This window comes from Solanum pennellii, chromosome 1 (genome assembly GCF_001406875.1).
Source record: "Solanum pennellii chromosome 1, SPENNV200".
Classification (NCBI taxonomy): Eukaryota; Viridiplantae; Streptophyta; class Magnoliopsida; order Solanales; family Solanaceae; genus Solanum; species Solanum pennellii.
In genome coordinates, this window is record NC_028637.1 from 96511979 (window position 1) to 96528923 (window position 16945).

General features: G+C 33.9%; 2 protein-coding genes across 12 annotated transcripts; one reads left to right on the forward strand and one right to left on the reverse strand.

Annotated features, from left to right (window-relative positions):
* Window positions 1-481: 481 nt before the first annotated feature.
* LOC107002631 lies at window positions 482-8686 on the reverse strand. 4 transcript variants are annotated; one of them, XM_015200846.2, is made up of 15 exons: window positions 8250-8685; window positions 6598-6656; window positions 6263-6365; window positions 6069-6178; window positions 5862-5930; window positions 4591-4735; window positions 3886-4322; window positions 3026-3555; window positions 2878-2942; window positions 2269-2348; window positions 1946-2050; window positions 1718-1857; window positions 1498-1626; window positions 1240-1392; window positions 482-1144 (listed from the first exon to the last, which is right to left on the reverse strand). In XM_015200846.2, exons 1-15 carry the CDS (start codon window positions 8446-8448, stop codon window positions 991-993), a joined length of 2478 nt encoding a protein of 825 aa, XP_015056332.1. In that variant the 5' UTR covers window positions 8449-8685; the 3' UTR covers window positions 482-990. The 4 variants fall into 4 exon arrangements, with proteins under 4 accessions (XP_015056332.1, XP_027772067.1, XP_027772060.1 ...); XM_027916266.1 differs by having other exon boundaries at window positions 485-1144; window positions 6269-6365; window positions 8250-8686; XM_027916259.1 differs by having other exon boundaries at window positions 485-1144; window positions 2269-2372; window positions 6269-6365; window positions 8250-8686.
* A 3323-nt stretch (window positions 8687-12009) lies between these two features.
* Window positions 12010-15425, forward strand: LOC107014884 (basic salivary proline-rich protein 2-like). 8 transcript variants are annotated; one of them, XR_003577808.1, is made up of 9 exons: window positions 12011-12309; window positions 12407-12428; window positions 13383-13439; window positions 13520-13601; window positions 13768-13863; window positions 14041-14165; window positions 14255-14273; window positions 14595-14695; window positions 14774-14910. XR_003577808.1 is itself a non-coding variant. In XM_027916275.1 (8 exons), exons 1-8 carry the CDS (start codon window positions 12210-12212, stop codon window positions 14730-14732), a joined length of 528 nt encoding a protein of 175 aa, XP_027772076.1. In that variant the 5' UTR covers window positions 12010-12209; the 3' UTR covers window positions 14733-14916. The 8 variants fall into 8 exon arrangements, 7 of the variants coding, with proteins under 7 accessions (XP_027772076.1, XP_027772077.1, XP_027772074.1 ...); XM_027916275.1 differs by lacking the exon at window positions 14595-14695 and having other exon boundaries at window positions 12010-12309; window positions 14706-14916; XM_027916276.1 differs by having other exon boundaries at window positions 14595-14916.
* Window positions 15426-16945: the final 1520 nt, after the last annotated feature.

Below are 16945 nucleotides of genomic sequence, written 5' to 3' on the forward strand. Positions count from 1 at the left end.
GATTGGATACAATGTAGCAAGTGCAGGGGTTGCCAGACTGAATGATGAAATGTAAACCTCTGCGCAACAATGGTGTAAATCATGTTATAGCCTCCTTCTAAACACAAGAAAATATTGTCATGCTATGCACTAGTATGATCTCAAGCCAAACCCTAAGCTTCAGGAAGCCAAAAGAACCTTTTGATGGATGGTGGCTTCGCGACATTCTTTTCAGGGAAACACAAGAACATGATATCTACAGTAAACATTTCTTTTTTGCAAGACTGAAGGGAGATTGTCTATACTGTTGGCTTCTTGTCTGTAGAGATTTATTTCTGAAAGAAACTCAGATTTTACCTGTAGCTTCACAAGGATCTGTATAATGAGAAGATTCAACTTCCATTCAGAGAATGTACATTCCTCCCTCTTCCTTCCGATACTAAACAATCATGGTTCACCGATTTCACATAACATCTGCTACAAGTGTAATACGTACAAACAATTGAACAGTGGGCTATGCAACAGCATATATGGGACTTTATAAATAGGACTCCTCATTGGAACAATTTCATTACAGACTTCACCCAATATATGAACTTGTGTGGTTTGCCTTGCACCTCCGCTACCAGTATTAACTCAACGGAGAAAGAATTAAAACAAAGTTACTATACCTAGCACCAATCTTCTTTCCCTTTTCATCTTCCCTATTGTAAGCTATAACTTTCCTGACTACACAAAATGGACCTTTTCTGCTTTTGGTTCCTATAAAAAGGACACCTATGGTGTATCCCTTAGCAAGTAAAACTTCAAAGAAGAAAAAGAAAACTATTTGACAATGACTAACAAACATTTTTTTTTGATTGTTGAAAACGACTGACAAACATTTGCTTGTAATCACTTGCCTACTGTAGAGAAGTGACTTCTTGGTGCAGTTCATCAAACGTTCTCAGCATCAAGCAGCTCTAGCCTCTATATGTTATGTGCTTGAGCTGAAGTAGATTCTATTATGAACTATCTACCACCTCTTTCGTTACTACCATTGAAAGAATTTTGCCGAGCCAACTCATAGTTCTCTGATCGAGGTTGTTCGTTCTCACAGTTAACTGCTGTTGCTTTTGAACAGAGAAAAAGAAATGAAGAAGTATATATCGAAACATGCCATGCACTGCAGAAATGAGATATGAAAGATGTCAGAGAAAGAGTAGGAAAGAGAGAGAGAATCAAAAAGACGTAGGAGAAATGCTTGATAGCTCTTCAGACCTGTGCCATATCCAGTAATTTTGACTTGTTTCAAGTTTCCAGCTTATAGCAGCCATTGCTAATGCAGTGAATCCCGCAAGTAAAAAGCGCCACCGAAAGCGCTTCAGAAGAGACCGAATGAAATTATGAATCCATGCTTTTACAGTTTCCCATCTGCATTCAAAATCATACTTAGCTGAATTTTGTTAGATATTAAAACAAATATATAAATTCTAAAAATTTACATGTCTAAATTTTTAGAACAAAAATTCCACCTACCTGTTGAGCATGTTCAAACAAATTTCTGTTGAAAAGGAAATCCATCTATGATGAGTAAAGAATTCAATGAGGAACCCAATGAACAGAGCCAAAGTACCAATAGCGACGACAAGAATAATGTTTGAGGACCTGTAAATGTTGACTGAGTTAAAGCTGATTCAAACGGTTCAATGACAAGAAAACCAAATGCAAACTTCTACTGGAAAAAGAGGAACTTTACTTGGTTGGTCCATTTTCAGCCATGAGGGCTGTCAGGATAGCAACAACAGTGTGAATCGCCCTCTTTGTAACTTCGTCAATAGTAGACAAGTAAACAAAAGTACTAACAACAGCCATGAAAGAGAGCCAGAAATCCATGAACTGGGGCCAATCGACAAAAAGGAAACCATATAATTACTTAGCCACCAAACGGAAAAATGCAATATAGCAAAATGCATAGGAGTGATACCTGTAAGACATGATAGGACAATGGACACCAAGTGCCAAGATCACATGCATGATACAGGCCACTTGAGATACCACTTGATGTGTAAAGAACCCATTCAGCAAATGCCTGCAGAAGAAAGGAGGCATAGAAAAATGAAGAATCCAAGGTATAGCTCTACCTCAAGTTCATCCGCTTGTCCACTGAAAAAAAATTATTATACTCACACTCTGAAAAAGTTTGTCTACTGAAATTAACCCTAGATATCTGATTTTAACAGCCTCTTCACTTGAATATCAATCAGAAGAAATCAATTGCCTTAGGATGTTATGGGATTAGCTAATCACCTTATGACGGAGGGCCCAGTAAGCAGGGAGCAAAGCTGCAGCATTGGATCCAATAAGGGAAATCGATTGCCACATTTGTCCTACATGAGTTTTCAGCACTTGTCCTTTAAAAGATCCATTGCATAATTAATTGGCTACTAATGAGAACTAACTGAGTTAAAATGTTAGCAAAACATAAGCAAACAAATAATAATCAAGAGTGTACTAGCAATAGCAAAAAGCATGTTAAAAGACATGTTGGCAACATAATGTTGCAATTTGTTATTTTTTATTTTTGTTGGTGAAACACATGCAGCAATTGAAATGGCTTAAACAGAATCATGATCAGAGCAAGCTATCACCACTCAGAACACACAAATGTTGCTCCTCATATTATCATACATTGAATAAATTGACAGGTTTACTCGATATGGTACTGATTGTGCAAACAGTAACCAGTTACTCTAATCTGCAACGTCTAGTTCCAGATTCAATTTTAAGTGCTAAGTGAAGACTTTCAAAAATACAAACAAACAAACAAAGAAACCACAGAGGATGTAGCAACAGTTCTCTTAAAATGGCTAAAGACACTGACATAAGTCCGAATGGCACAAAAATACAATGATTTACCTGAAGAAGAAACCAGTTCAACACTGCAATCAAAGCCTCCAGTGCGTCGATCACAATCACAGAAACTGAAAAAGACAGATTTATTGCATGAGAACATGAGAAGTTGAGAACCCAATAGCTTAATCTTCAGAAATCGTCATATATGAACCTGTAGAATGTGAGACCACTTGAATCCAACACAGACTTGCATGCCCCATGCGAAGAGCATTTCGCTGGGCATCTCTCTAGTGAGATAGACATGGTAGTTTCAACTGTCGAACTATGCCTGTTTGAAATTGGGTGCCTTAACCCAAAACTCCATGTTCCTCCTCTAGCATATATGATATAAAAGCTAAAGGATTTATCACTTGCATCATATAACTTAAAAAACATGGAACCATTGCTATTGCTTGTGCTGTTTGCATAGAAGTAATCCCAATTACTAAGAGAGGGAAATCCACCATATCTGGCATATATTTCCCCACTTATCTTTGCTTCTGATGCAACGCAGACATGAATATTTCCACCACCAGCACCATCGGGAATGTCCAGAAGGAAAAAGGTCCAAGTGTAATCACCATCAGAGGAATTACTCAAAAGAGGTCCCAAAGGAAAATTAGCAGAGCCTGAGGAAACTTCTCCACTGATAGGTAGATAATAGGATTCAAAAGCGACAAATGGAGTTCTTTTCAGAAACGTCTGCACAGAACAATTACGAGGTAGTTAATGGAAAGTCCTGCTACTATTTCAAGACTCCCCATCCACCCACCCACAGTCAAAAAAAAAAAGAGATAAAATGAATTGACAAACTAATCAGGTCAGCTTTGATGCGTGCTATTTGTACTGGAAGGGAAAATGTATATCTATACATCTAGTGTATCATTTTCTTTTATTAAGCAGGACATTGAGTTATCCAAATTCACAATGACCATACATAATGTTCAATATTAATGTGCAAGTAAACAAGTATACAAAATTAATGAGAAGTTTTGAGAAAGATTGAAGCAGACAAACTCATTAAAAGTCCACCTGAAATGTGTATTTTGCTGTTGTACAGTTCAATCCAGCCTTATCCACAGGACACCGAAGTACTTGCCATTCCAATGAAAAGCATATTGTAGAGTTCATTTCTTGGATTGCCGACGTGCTTTCTGACAGGTTTGCTGGCAGTATTTTAATATACCAACGACCAAGTCTAGGTAAAGGTATGACCAATGGCGATCTGTTTATATCAGCAGAATAATCATACAGTTGTGGCTGCGGTAAAGTCCCATGCCGAACATAACACATCAGGGGATGTCCACTGCTATTGATGGCCCCATTAGAACGCTGTAATTGAGTGAACGTGATATTTAATGCTGTGATTATTATCTCCTCGGCAATACTCACTACATCCAATGAGTAGACTTTTGACCCAGCGACGTCAAGACAGCTCTTCTCGGTACCTCCACAGGTAGTCATATTGGCTGCAGTTTTATAAGATTTAAGGATATACTTAAGTAAATAAAAGTATGCTCTCTCTACCAGCTTAAGCTTTTAGAATGAGATGATCTCAGAGCAAGCAGAGGTCCTGATATCGAATGTCACTACCACCCATTATCAAAGAGAATTTTCACATGCTTTAGCCCGTGAAAAAAGAAACAGGACCCTGAATATAATTAAGTAAATTAAAGTGTACTCTCTCTAACAAATATGTTAGATGAGATGGTCACACACTCCAACAAATTTGCATACCTATTCCACTTTGAGGAGATATATAGGTATCCGAACATGAGAGTAAACTAATTGTTTGGTTGCAGAATTTCCCCAGCATAGCGGAATTTGTACAGCCTTCCACAGTTATATTACCACTGAATGAGTATGAATGTCCTCGATTAATCTGCAAAGAGAAACCAGTCAATAGAAATTAGCTAGTTAAGATATTAAACTGTTAAAATGATGGTATTACGACTTTAAAAGAAAGATATTTGTTTCACAGTGGTAAGCTTCACTCCAAGGGTTGGGGGAGTGAGATTTGATTCTTAGAATCTCCAGTTTAATTGATAGAGTAGTATTTCTTTCATTGTTATGACAAAGGAACACAAATCATCATCATACAAGTAAACAATCCAGTGGAACTGAAGACACACCTGCTACCTTTTGGAGGAAACAAATTATGTTTTTTTGATTTATATAGGTATTGTATTAAAAAGTACCAAAACTGCTGGCAAGTATTTACAGAGGAAAGTTTCATTACAAGTTTGGAGGAAACAATTTTCAGTATGTATTCCTCCTCACTAACAACTGCCCACAAGGAAGAGAGCAGGCTTCTGTCTTAGGCGGAGCACTTCCTCACTAATGTGTACTCGTATCTTAGAGCTTTGTTAGATTGAAGCCCATTCTTAACCTAGCGGTGTTGTTCCTTTATTAGAAACATAACTCCAACGCTCTCACAAATCTATCACTTCTTAATTTCTTTCCACTTAGAAATCCTTTTCACTAGTTTCACAAAATGCATGCCAACCACAAAAGAGCAGGTGCAAGCCATCTCCCCGCATTTCTCTAAGGTTCAGTAGCAACAGAGCTGGTGGAAGTCAAAGTCATTATTTCTTAACTACTGGAAGAGTTCATGTGATTGATTAACCCCAAATAAGATCAATCATGTTAGCTCTCCTCTTTCATTTTGCACCATCGTTTAGGTTCAAGCCAAAGAAGAGGAGTAGCAGGCCTTTCCTCTTTAAATTCCTCTGCTTAGGTAGAAAAAGAGATAAATGTAGTGATAATTTAATTATTTATCTCTGTAGTAAATAGGAGAGAAAATCGAGTTCAATTCTTTTACTAAAACTTAAAAAACACAGGGTATTAATTGATCACATAGAGATGTTCAGATACATCAGAAGATCATTTAAACAAATAAATAATGTCTATCTGATCATATGTTGAAAACTCAAATAGAAATGTCCATAAGAAAGAAGTGCAAAAGATAATGGACAAGATGCGGAATATAAATAAGTTAGAGCAAGTACCATTTTTGATTGTGTCCTTAAAGGTCCGATGCCATTAAATAACCCAAAATACCATATTCCTGGACGAATCTGCGAAAAAACTTATTTCAAACCCCAAGTAAATATGCATAAGACCACTACTGAAAAGAAATTTATCTCTCAAATGGAGAAGCTAGTATACTACAAAGAAGTAACTAGCCCACATATATTACAAAGTTAAGAATAAACCTGCTCATTTGTCAACATCAAGGATATACTTTTCTGCATGGGGTAGCACTTCTCAACCATTTGAAGATCTTGTGATCCTCCAAAGGAACTATTGGAAATGTGGTCTATCACTACAGAGAAAAACTAATATTATTAATTACTTCGTGGCCACATGATTTGGCATGCTCAGTCTGTTAAGAGAATGATTTTTGTACCTAGACCTGTAAGAGAAGTGTTATGAACATCTGGAAGGGGCGGACTTCCTTCTCGGAAGCAGATCATCGGCAAAGTACTTACTTTTCCTATTCTTTTCAGGTCCTGCATGCAGTTAAATTCAGGAATTAAAGATTGTAGAAGGATAATTATTGGGATTAAAAGCATGGTATGGTCAGCGACAAAAATCCTCTAACACCAGTATCACGGAAAAAAACAGAGAAATTGTAATGGGCAAAAGGAGCAAATTGCATAATCATAATAAAGACAACCAAAAAGAGATTCCAAAGTTATAAGCAGAACATTTCAATGATGCAAGTTTCAGTCATGCACTTACAACGCCAATATTGGATTCCAAAGCAATAGTCACCGAAGAGAACCATGGTGGTAAGTCCACTGCAGAAAGGCATGGAAACCAAAACCAGTAAGCCATCAATTAAAATGGAAAGAAACCTTAAACTGTGTGAAGTCACAACACAGTATATTCTCCATTCAACACTTCCTCACACAATTATCCGTGATACAACCAACGCAGAAACATCTCTAAGGATATCCATCAAATAAGGAGATCCAGATAGGAACCATTTGAAAAACCGAGACTAAAAAATAAGATAACACTAATCTGCCTGTAAAGAACACTTCTCAAAAATATACAGAGAAAATAAGATAGCACTAATCTGCCTGTAAAAACCCAGTTTTCAAAAAATTACATAGATAGATGTAAACACTGATACTTCACAAACAAAACCAAGATAGCTAGAATGGAGTAATTAATAATAGAACATTACAAACACTAAGGCAGAGAACAAGCTAAATCCACAACAATTGAATAACAGAGCGAGCAGCTCATGACCAAGGATTTTTTTTGTTTTAAAACTATGGAAATGCTAACAAGAATAAATAAACAAAACCAGTTGGTTGAATCAGCACAAGCAATTACATATTTACATCAAAGCAACTGATACATCAGTAAACGAGTGATCCATAGACTATCAATCAGTTAAAACAACTCAAACGAACCAAGCAACTCGAAATATTGCTCTCATACATCTCTAACTGCATTAATCTATTCATGCATTGATGAATACAGAGAAACAGGTAACAAAAACTCTAAAAGAATCAAAACCCAGTACCTCTAACTTCATCCATCCCCTCCCAGTGCAACTGATACATTAGTTATACAAGTGATCCGTAGACCATCAATCAGTTAAAACAACTCAAAAAAGAAACAAGCAACTCGGAATATTGCCCTCATACATCACTCACTGCATTCATCTTTCTTGCACTGATGAATGCAAGAAATAGATATCAAGAATTTAAGAGAATCAAACCCCGGTATCCCAATTTTTGTCAAGATCCGAGAATCCCTCCCCTGCTCCGTCAAACTCTCCCCCACCCCATCTCCCTCCCAGTGCAACTAATAATTAAGTGAAACGAGTGATCCATAGACCATCAATCAGTAAAAACAACTCAAAAATGAAATAAGCAACTCGAATTATTGCTCTCATACATCTCTAGATGCACTCATCTATTCTTACATTGATGAATACAGGAATAGATATCAAGAATTCTAGAAGAATCAACCCTCAGTATCCCAAATTTCGTCGAGGTCCCAGAATCCCTCCCCCACCCCACCCCCCTCCCAGTGCACCTGATACATGAATGAACAAGTGATCCATAAACCATCAATAAGTAAAAACAACTCAAACTATCCCTCTCATACATCTCTCGCTACATTCATCGATTCTTGCATTGATGAACACAAGAAATATAGCAACAAGTACAGAAAAACCATCCAAATAAAACAAGATATCAAGAATTCTACAAGAATCAAACCCCATCATCCCAAATATCGTCAAGGTCCCAGAATGAAACTTAAAATTCACATACCACAACAACCCTCCCAAAAACAAAACATAAAATAATCAAAACCCCTTTAAGAAAAAGGATAAATATACAAACTTTAATCAACTAATCCAAAAAAATTACCACTAATGTATCTCCATTCATAAGGTTTGAGCACAGTAGTTGCATATATGAAGCTAGAAAGAGTAGCACTCTTATGCAAACCATCCCCACCTTGAACTTGTTCTCCATACAAAACCCAACAAGAACTAAAACAAGTAACTGCTAACACTACAATTACAAGAAAAAGATTCAAACTAGAATGACCCAGAATCAAAAACATGTTTTTTTCCCCTTTTCAAAGATGATTCTTTAGTAAAGAATGAGGATGTTTTACTGAATCATTCACCTCTTCTCTCTGTGCCTAGAAATATACATTAGAAAAAGAAAAAAAAAAACATTCCAAATTGGAATTCAGTCAATTAGATTTTTGGGTAATATAATATATTGTACAAAAAAATATTAAATTTGGTGAATGTTTTTGCGTATTTTCTTGGGTTTCTGGGTTGACTTGTTGTTTCTTGAAATTGACTAAGAAATAGGAGTAATATTTATAACGTAAAAAAAAAAAAAACATTTTACTTAGCGAGAAGGATGTGAGTGAATTCACGCGCCTAGTGTGATTGTTAGTTGTCGCTCGATCTCGATTCTTATATTGAAAATTTGATATATCATATTGAGTTAAAATATTTTCTAATAAAGACGATTATTTATCAAAAGAAATATTTTCTTAAAAAAATAGATGGATTTAACTTTTTTTTTTATGTTCAATATACGTGAGTTAACATATTTGTATATGTCTAGATAATATGGGAAGTGAATTGGAGTTAAAGGTAAAGTATCTTCGCACGGGGTGCTTACGCTAAGTGAACGTAAAATGCATTAGTAAGTAATTTAATAAAGTAAAATAAATTATAAACTTAAACATGCTTATATTGGCTTGGTGTAAACACCCGGTGCATATAAGTTTTACCCAAAATATTTTGATCAAACAAATATTGGAAAATCAAAATATATTTTCTCCATATTAAACACATTAGAAGTTTTTTAAAAAAAGTAAAATAAATTATAAATTTAAACATATAACATTCATGTATTGGCTTGGTGTAAACACTCGGTACATATAAGTTTTACCCAAAATATTTTGATCAAACAAATATTGAAAAGTCAAAATATATTTTCTCCATTAAACACATTAGAAGTTTTTTTTCCATTCCGTATTTGATATTTATATATAAATTTAGGTTAAAAAAAATTGTATTTTATACACGGTAAAGTTCACTTTTAGGGCAACATATATGGATAAAAAATATTCTAAAGAACTTCGATTAAGAAAGGTTAACATAGGTGATGTGACAAAGTTGAAGAAGAAAAGTAATCTCAATTAAGAATGAAAAATGACGTTTAATTAATGATTTAATTAATTTCTTTCGTTTGTATCGTGAATTTAGTTTACTTAACAGTTTGATTCTCCAATATAGGTAATAACATCAATTAATGTTTATAATCCAGGTGGAGTTATTTGTATCATTAATTTTGATATTTTATATATATATGATAATTTTCATAATTTTTACAAGTATTTTTTTTATGAGAGTATATTTTATTTTATAAGATATTTAATGAAATTGTGTATTTTTGAGAAAAACAAATTTCAAGCTCTAAATAACAAACTTGTAGACTTTGGAACATGGTTCTTATCCTTTTCTCAATTGACTCAACTAACCAAAAGAAAAAAAGAACTTTTCCATAAAATGGATTATTGACTTTAATATCATATGCATTAATTATATATATGTAATGTACAATTTAAGCATGTGCGTATTTTAAATTTTATTTTTCTCTAATTCTCTATAATCTAGGTAGATAAACAATTTTTTGTTATTAATAATGAATTATTTAAAAAAAAAACATTATACAGTCGCAATATTGGTAAGTGATTTCTTTTGTTCGGTATATATTATTAATGGGGAACTTTCACATATAGTCACTTAAATATAATCTAATTATTCTCCATTGTTATAGTTTGATGATTACAATTCGTAACTACATGTTATATGGAGGAGAGAGGCGAGACTGGGAGAGAGACGAGAGAGTTGAGAGAAAGGGAGAAAAGAGTGGGAGAAAGGTGAATTGTATATTTATCGTTTAGATAATTGTATATTATACACATGTATTTGTGTATTTGGCAAGCGAGATTCGGAGAGGGAGGAGAGAGGCAACGAGACTTGGAGAGGGAAGAGAGAGGTGAACGAGATCGGGAGAGAGAGGAGAGAGGGCAGAGAGAGGGAGAGAGGTGAATTGTATATGGATATGATTGTATATTATAAATATGCATTTGTATATATGGCAAGCGACATATGGACAAAATAGGAAGAAAACTTTTGTACATAAATAATATGGACAAAATAATATGTTGCTAAGATTGTGAGATTATAATAATTTGATACTTGATATATAATATATTTATTAACTAAATCATGGTTAGAAGTTTATTTTGAAAAATTAAATGTTAACCATTTATTTTAACCTATGACATGTGTCATTAATCCAAATAGGAACTTGGGAAAAATGGAGAGAATCCGGATCCGGATTTATGTATCTAGAGTTTGGAGGTTCTGAGTAAAATAAGGGATTTTGAAAATTTTTAAAATTAGTAGGGAATAATGAAAATTGGGAAAAAATGTATGTATATAGGTAATTTATCCTTTATCAAATTCAAGTCCAAGGTCCACTTTCATCTTGAAGCTCAAACCCATGTCACATGTCACAATGACTAGGCATTCAAGACCAATCATGTCACATGTCCAAATGAAGTGGAAGTCCCAATCAAATTTAAGAACCGATCAACATTCGTCAAGTATCAAAATGACTTTCTTTGGCCAACCATAAGCAACCTTGTCCACCCCTAAACAACAGTGTTCTCGATGTTTTTGAAGATCAAATACATTTCAAGAAGGTCTATACATTTATCCTACATTCAAGACATACACTATTAAAAACCTCATATCACAGAATAATTTAGGAAACAAGAATCAAGATAACCACAAAATTGTACGCACAAAATTCATTTTTAATAAAAATTACATTTTAAAAAAATTTATTTTAATTGCAATTAATTTTCAATGCTACGAAAATGCATTGTGAACAATAATATAACAGAAAGATGAGATTAAGAAAGAGCGTGACATGAAATTTTACCAACATTTTTCTTGTTTTTATTAATAACAAATTAAAAGATAACAATTGGAGTCGTCGCTTTTAGTTCCAAAAATTAAGGGAACAAAATTATTTTTATTCGTTTCGATTTATGAATTCATGGTATAAAATATGTCATAGAAAATATTTTTTAAGTTATATTATTACTGAATATATAAAAAAACATTATTTGTTACAGATCAAAAATAAAAAACTATCATATAAATTAAAATATGATTAGTATCAATAAAATATTTCAAAACCAACCTTTTTTCTGGCTTGTGTCGATCAAATATGTGAGTATACTATAATAAACTTTCTAGTTTCTATTCTATTTATTAATATTTCAATCATTTTCTTTAAAAGGACCTAATTTAATTTGGTATAAAATTTAAGAACATAATTTTTTTTAAAAAAGATTTTGTGATTCAATATTAGAATTATTTTATTATAGGTATGAATTTTTTTTTTTTAATTTTGAGATTTTAAATATGTAGACAAAAAATTAAAATTAAAATTATATGTAAAAAATGTAATATTAGATATTATCCAACATGAAATAATAATAATAAAATTATAACAAAAGAATAGTTAAACTAATTTGGTGGAGTCCGCAGAAAGTTGTTAGGCACAGATATCGTACAACAGAAAAAATTGTGGTAATATCAACCAATCACAATTCGCACGTATACTCAGTTCTAATTCTCTTTCTCTTCCGAATAATACACGTACTGAAAATCAGAATATTCCTCTTAACCTTTCCTCTCCAATTTTGTCATACAGAAAACGTGAATACTTGAGAAAATCTCTCATAGTTGATGCGTGTTTTTGGTGTACGGAACAAAAATGGCATCTGCAAATCAAATGGAGAAGATGAAGTTACGTCAGAATTATCGGAATCACTGGCACACTGATCTTATCAGAGCCACTGAGACTGATCCTCTTTGTAAACTCTCGATAATTTTTTTTTTTGAGTTTTTTCTATGTAATGTAGCGTTTGATTTTGACTTATAGAATGATCTGTGTTTTTTTTTTTTTTGCAGTTTGTTGCTTCTCGCTTTGGTGGTGAGTGCTTCTATTATGTGTAATGATTATGATTGATGATGTTTGAATTTATGTGCTGAATAAGTAATTTATTTGTTATTAGGATTGCTTTGTAAAATAAGAAAAATGCCATCAAATTAGGGTTTTATGAGCGAATGTGGTAATGTAATATGAAAATTGAAGCATGTGAAGAAAAATTTTTGTTTTAAGAAAAAAGCAAGTTCAGTATCCTAATTTGCTGTGGATTTTAATGTCACTTCTGCTTTGAGGCCGATTGAAATTTTTGACTCAACGTTGGACGTCTATGTCCCTCTAGCAATGTTTGGAACTAATATAAAGTGTCGTTAGAAATTTCGAGCATCTTTATGTCTCAAGCAAAAGGTGTCTTCTATCAGTATATAAGTCTAGTGTTTTTGCTCTATTGTTCTATAAGCTAAGTAGCTTTTGGATTTAAGCTGCAGCTGCAAGCTATTCCTAGTACTGGTTGGTGGTAGTCTTATCGAAATGCCTATTGTCAGCTTGAAAGTGGATAAAAATCTGTCTATAAAACAGGAAGGTCACTTATGTCCAAGTATCCTTTTCAAATTACTTAACACCTTCCTGCAAAATTATAAGTTGCTTATCGTTCAATGATTTAGTTGGTTGCTTAGCAGCAGATCTGGTGAAATTACTCTTCCATATCCCCTGTTATCACTAATCACAGGGAGATATACTGCTCAGAAACTTGGACTGTCCACAAAATTTTCCTTTCTTCTTGTCTGTTTTGTTGGAAAATCGAAGGAGGAGAGGACACTTTCAGTCATTCAAATTCCTTTCATCTTTCCTAATTCATGAATAAATACATGTATTGTACTAATACATGCACAGGGTTTACTTTTCAACATATTTCCCCCACAAAGTGGTACTATGAATGTTCGTCTTATTGATTGTGATACTATTCAAAATTAATTATTTCTTTACCTTTGAATGTTAAAGCGCTCCATGTGCATCATATCTTCTCCGAAAACGAGCTCTGTACAATGATATGTCTAGGTAATTGTTCCATTTTTATGTTTGTGTAAATGAATTGCTGCATCTTGAAATATCTGTTATTGAAAGACTTTCTTTTATAGATATAAATGTTGTGGAGGCTACATGCCTTGTAGCGGCAGATGTGGAGAAAGTCGTTGCCCTAAATTTTGTCTTGGCACGGAGGTCTGGTTTCTTTCTGTTTATCCTACATTCTTATTTTTTTTCTATTTCATAATTATATGATATAACGCTTCATTGTTGGATATATATCTACATATTTTTTCTGAAAATATTTGAATCTGTATTTTTTTTCCTAATTTGTTTATCAAACATGACTTTTTGTTGTCAGGTTTTTCTTTGCTTTGGAAATTCTGTTGCTTCAACACGCTTTATGTTGCAAGATGAATTCAATCTGCAGACAACAAAATGTGATAACTGCATAATAGTAATTTCAACTATTCTCCATCTCCTCTCTCACTTTTCTCTGCTTGTAACATAATCATCTTTTAATCCAGTAGTGTAAATAATTTTTTACATGATATATTAGTGTTGTTGCACGTTTATAGCATGTTAGTTGTCATTTTTATGAAGCAACCAACTAATACTACTTGTGGGGTTGTAGGGATTCATGTTTTGCCTACAACAGTTAGCATGCATATGTAGCATTATTGCTTGTCTTGCTGGAAGTGAAGAACTTCAAGATGCTTCTCAGCTTCTCAACTGTTTGTCTGACCTTGTTTACTTCACGTAAGACACTTGATTTTAAATATCAAAAAACATTTCTTATATCGGGCTGTATTTTCATCTTCATTTACCTTTTTCTCTTATATTGGCAGGGTTTGTAGCTGTATGCAGGTATGTGAACACATTCTTCATCTAGGAAATCCTTTAGCATGAACACAGTTCCATTGAAATAGTCAAATTATCTTACCTTCTAAAAGTAATAGTTCCATTGAAATAGTGAATCAACATCCAAGCCAAAAAAAGTTATTTTTCAGACTCCACTCAAGGGATTCATAATTAATCTATGTCCCTTCAGCTCATTTAGACCCTATTTCAAAGGATTTATCATAATTATACTGCAACTTTATTCTCCATCAAATGTAGGACCAACTATACTTTGCAAAACTCATGCAAGTTGATTGTATCATACGACTTATCAAAATCTTTTTTCAGAAAGAAGTCTGATCATGGCTAGTGAAGGACCTAATTATGCTTGTATAACTTGTGTCGTAACTTCAGTTATTGGTGTCTGTGAAGTACTCTAAATTGAAATGGTACGTTCAGGTTCCATTGTCCAATGTCCATTATTAGTTGTCACTCACTCCAGTCTTGATCATCATAATTCTATTCAGACACAACACAAGGTTGAAATGGATAAAAGAGATGGGAAATTTGGACCACGCCCAATGTCAGTGCCACCTGTGCAACAAATGTCTCGGTTAGATCAGCCCGTTCCCCCTGTAGTTGGATATCCACCAATGCAGCAACCTCAAGGATACCCCCCACAACCCCATGGTAATCCACCACCACCACAACAGCCTCAGGGTTATCCTCCATCTCAGCAAAACCCTCAGGAGTACCAACCACCTCAGCAACAACCCCAGGATTATCCACCACCTCAGCAGCAGCCTCAGGGTTATCCACCACAACAGCAGCCTCAGGGTTATCCATCACCACAGCAGACGCCTCAGGGTTACCCACCACCACAGCAGCAACCTCAGGGTTACCCACCACCACAGCAGCCACCTCAGGGTTACCCACCAGCCAATTATCCCCCTCCTGGTGCTGGAGAACCCAAATCTGATCATGTTCAATGAGTTGGAACTTTCTTTCTTTTGGCAGGAAAATCCATTGATCTCTACTTGAATTCAGTACGATACTTTTAGATTATTCTTCATTTCTTACCTTGTAGATTATGGTAATTCAGATAATAATTGACTTGTGTAAGAGGATGACTTATTATATGCGAAGTGATCATTCAATATTAAGATTTTTCATGCACCACACGAACATTTGAAACAATTCCTTGCATCACCTGAGATAAGAAGGAAGGTCGATTTGATGTAAATAGGAAGTATTTTGTTTTATATATCACTGGATATGTGCATATCATTCTCGTGAAGAAAAAATCTCATAGCAACCATTAACATATGAACAAAGTATTCTGTAGTAGCCATTTCTTTGTGAGTTTATGATCAATTAACACATTTAGTTTTCAAGTCTTCAAGACTAATTAATTGCAAACACTTTGTCTTTCTTATCTTAAATGCCCTGTCTATGTTGACTTTTAGCAGTCCACAAATCGGAAGAGACCTATGTACGTTATTTTTACACATAATATTAACATAAGTATTCTTATTAAATTCGAAATTCACAAACTTTTTTACGTGTCATTATTATAATTTTGAATCGAATGAGATCGATAACTTATTTTTTACCCTCATAATTTGCACGTTGCCTGATAGATATACTATATGAGATTTTTCTGCCAAGGGTTAATTGGAATATGGATGAGATTAAGTGATCCAATTCAATAGTAGTAATATTTTATTTGATCTTTATGTATCCGTTATGTACTATCCAAGTTAGTACACAATAAATTAATTATAGTACAAATTCACCTTAATGATCAACTATTTAACTATGAAAGATATGATTAGAAATGAGAATATCCTCAATAAGAGGAGAGCGACTTCTGTGGAGGATGAGATGCGAGAAACAAGATTAAGATGGTTTAAACATATGAAGACGAGATGTCTGGATACTTTGGAGTGCAAGTGTGAGAGATTGTCTATGAATTCTTTTCGTGAGATAGAGATGTACTGAGGAATTATTAGGCAAAGTAATTGGACAAAACATGACATAATTTCAATTTACCGAAAACATGACATATGACAAATTGTGAATCAGAGGACACAAATTAGCTTATAAGTTACAACATGTTGTCGCATTATTCGTTCATACTAATATTTTTAGTATCATACCTTAGCTTCTTGTCCTTCTAATTATGTTATTATGTATTGTTTCCTCTAGCAAACTATTATTTTATTTTGTTATAGTTATTCTCAAGTCTTTTTCGCTATTTCTTATTACCTTTTTTTCTAGACTCCTTTGAATCGTGAATTTATCAAAAATATATTTTTGTTCTCTAAAATACGAATAAGATCGACATGCGTGGAAATCTTTAGATTCTAATTTATGGGACTATATATGCTACACGACGAGCTTATATAAAATGGAAGGTTCAAATAGATGATTTAAAAAGAGTGAGGGGTCAAAATACAAATCAAAGGAAATGAATGTGTAGCAGGCAGCATCACAGTTGTTCTTCAAAACTCTCTGAGATCCAAACCCCAACTGAAAGGGAGGTCCCATCACATTGACACTCTCTTTCACCATTTTCTTCATCAAATTCACTCAGATTTGGATCTCCATTAAAACCCTAATGATGCTCTCTCGCACTCTTTGATCTGCATTTTCTCCTGATTTTTTTTTCGGATTGAGAAGCTTCGGAAACTAAAGTA

Bases quoted from the DNA above. Each gene is read 5' to 3' on its own strand.
- LOC107002631 (XM_015200764.2), bottom strand. From the start codon at position 8,448: ATGTTTTTGATTCTGGGTCATTCTAGTTTGAATCTTTTTCTTGTAATT. The intron at 6,179-6,262 runs GTACAAAAATCA...TTTTCTCTGTAG, and splicing joins CACTTCTCTTACAGGTCTAG to TGATAGACCACATTTCCAAT. The intron at 1,858-1,945 runs GTATCACTCCTA...GATTGGCCCCAG, and splicing joins TGTCCTATCATGTCTTACAG to TTCATGGATTTCTGGCTCTC.
- LOC107014884 (XM_015215000.2), top strand. From the start codon at position 12,210: ATGGCATCTGCAAATCAAATGGAGAAGATGAAGTTACGTCAGAATTAT. The intron at 13,602-13,767 runs GTCTGGTTTCTT...TTTTGTTGTCAG, and splicing joins AATTTTGTCTTGGCACGGAG to GTTTTTCTTTGCTTTGGAAA. The intron at 13,864-14,040 runs GTAATTTCAACT...GTGGGGTTGTAG, and splicing joins AATGTGATAACTGCATAATA to GGATTCATGTTTTGCCTACA.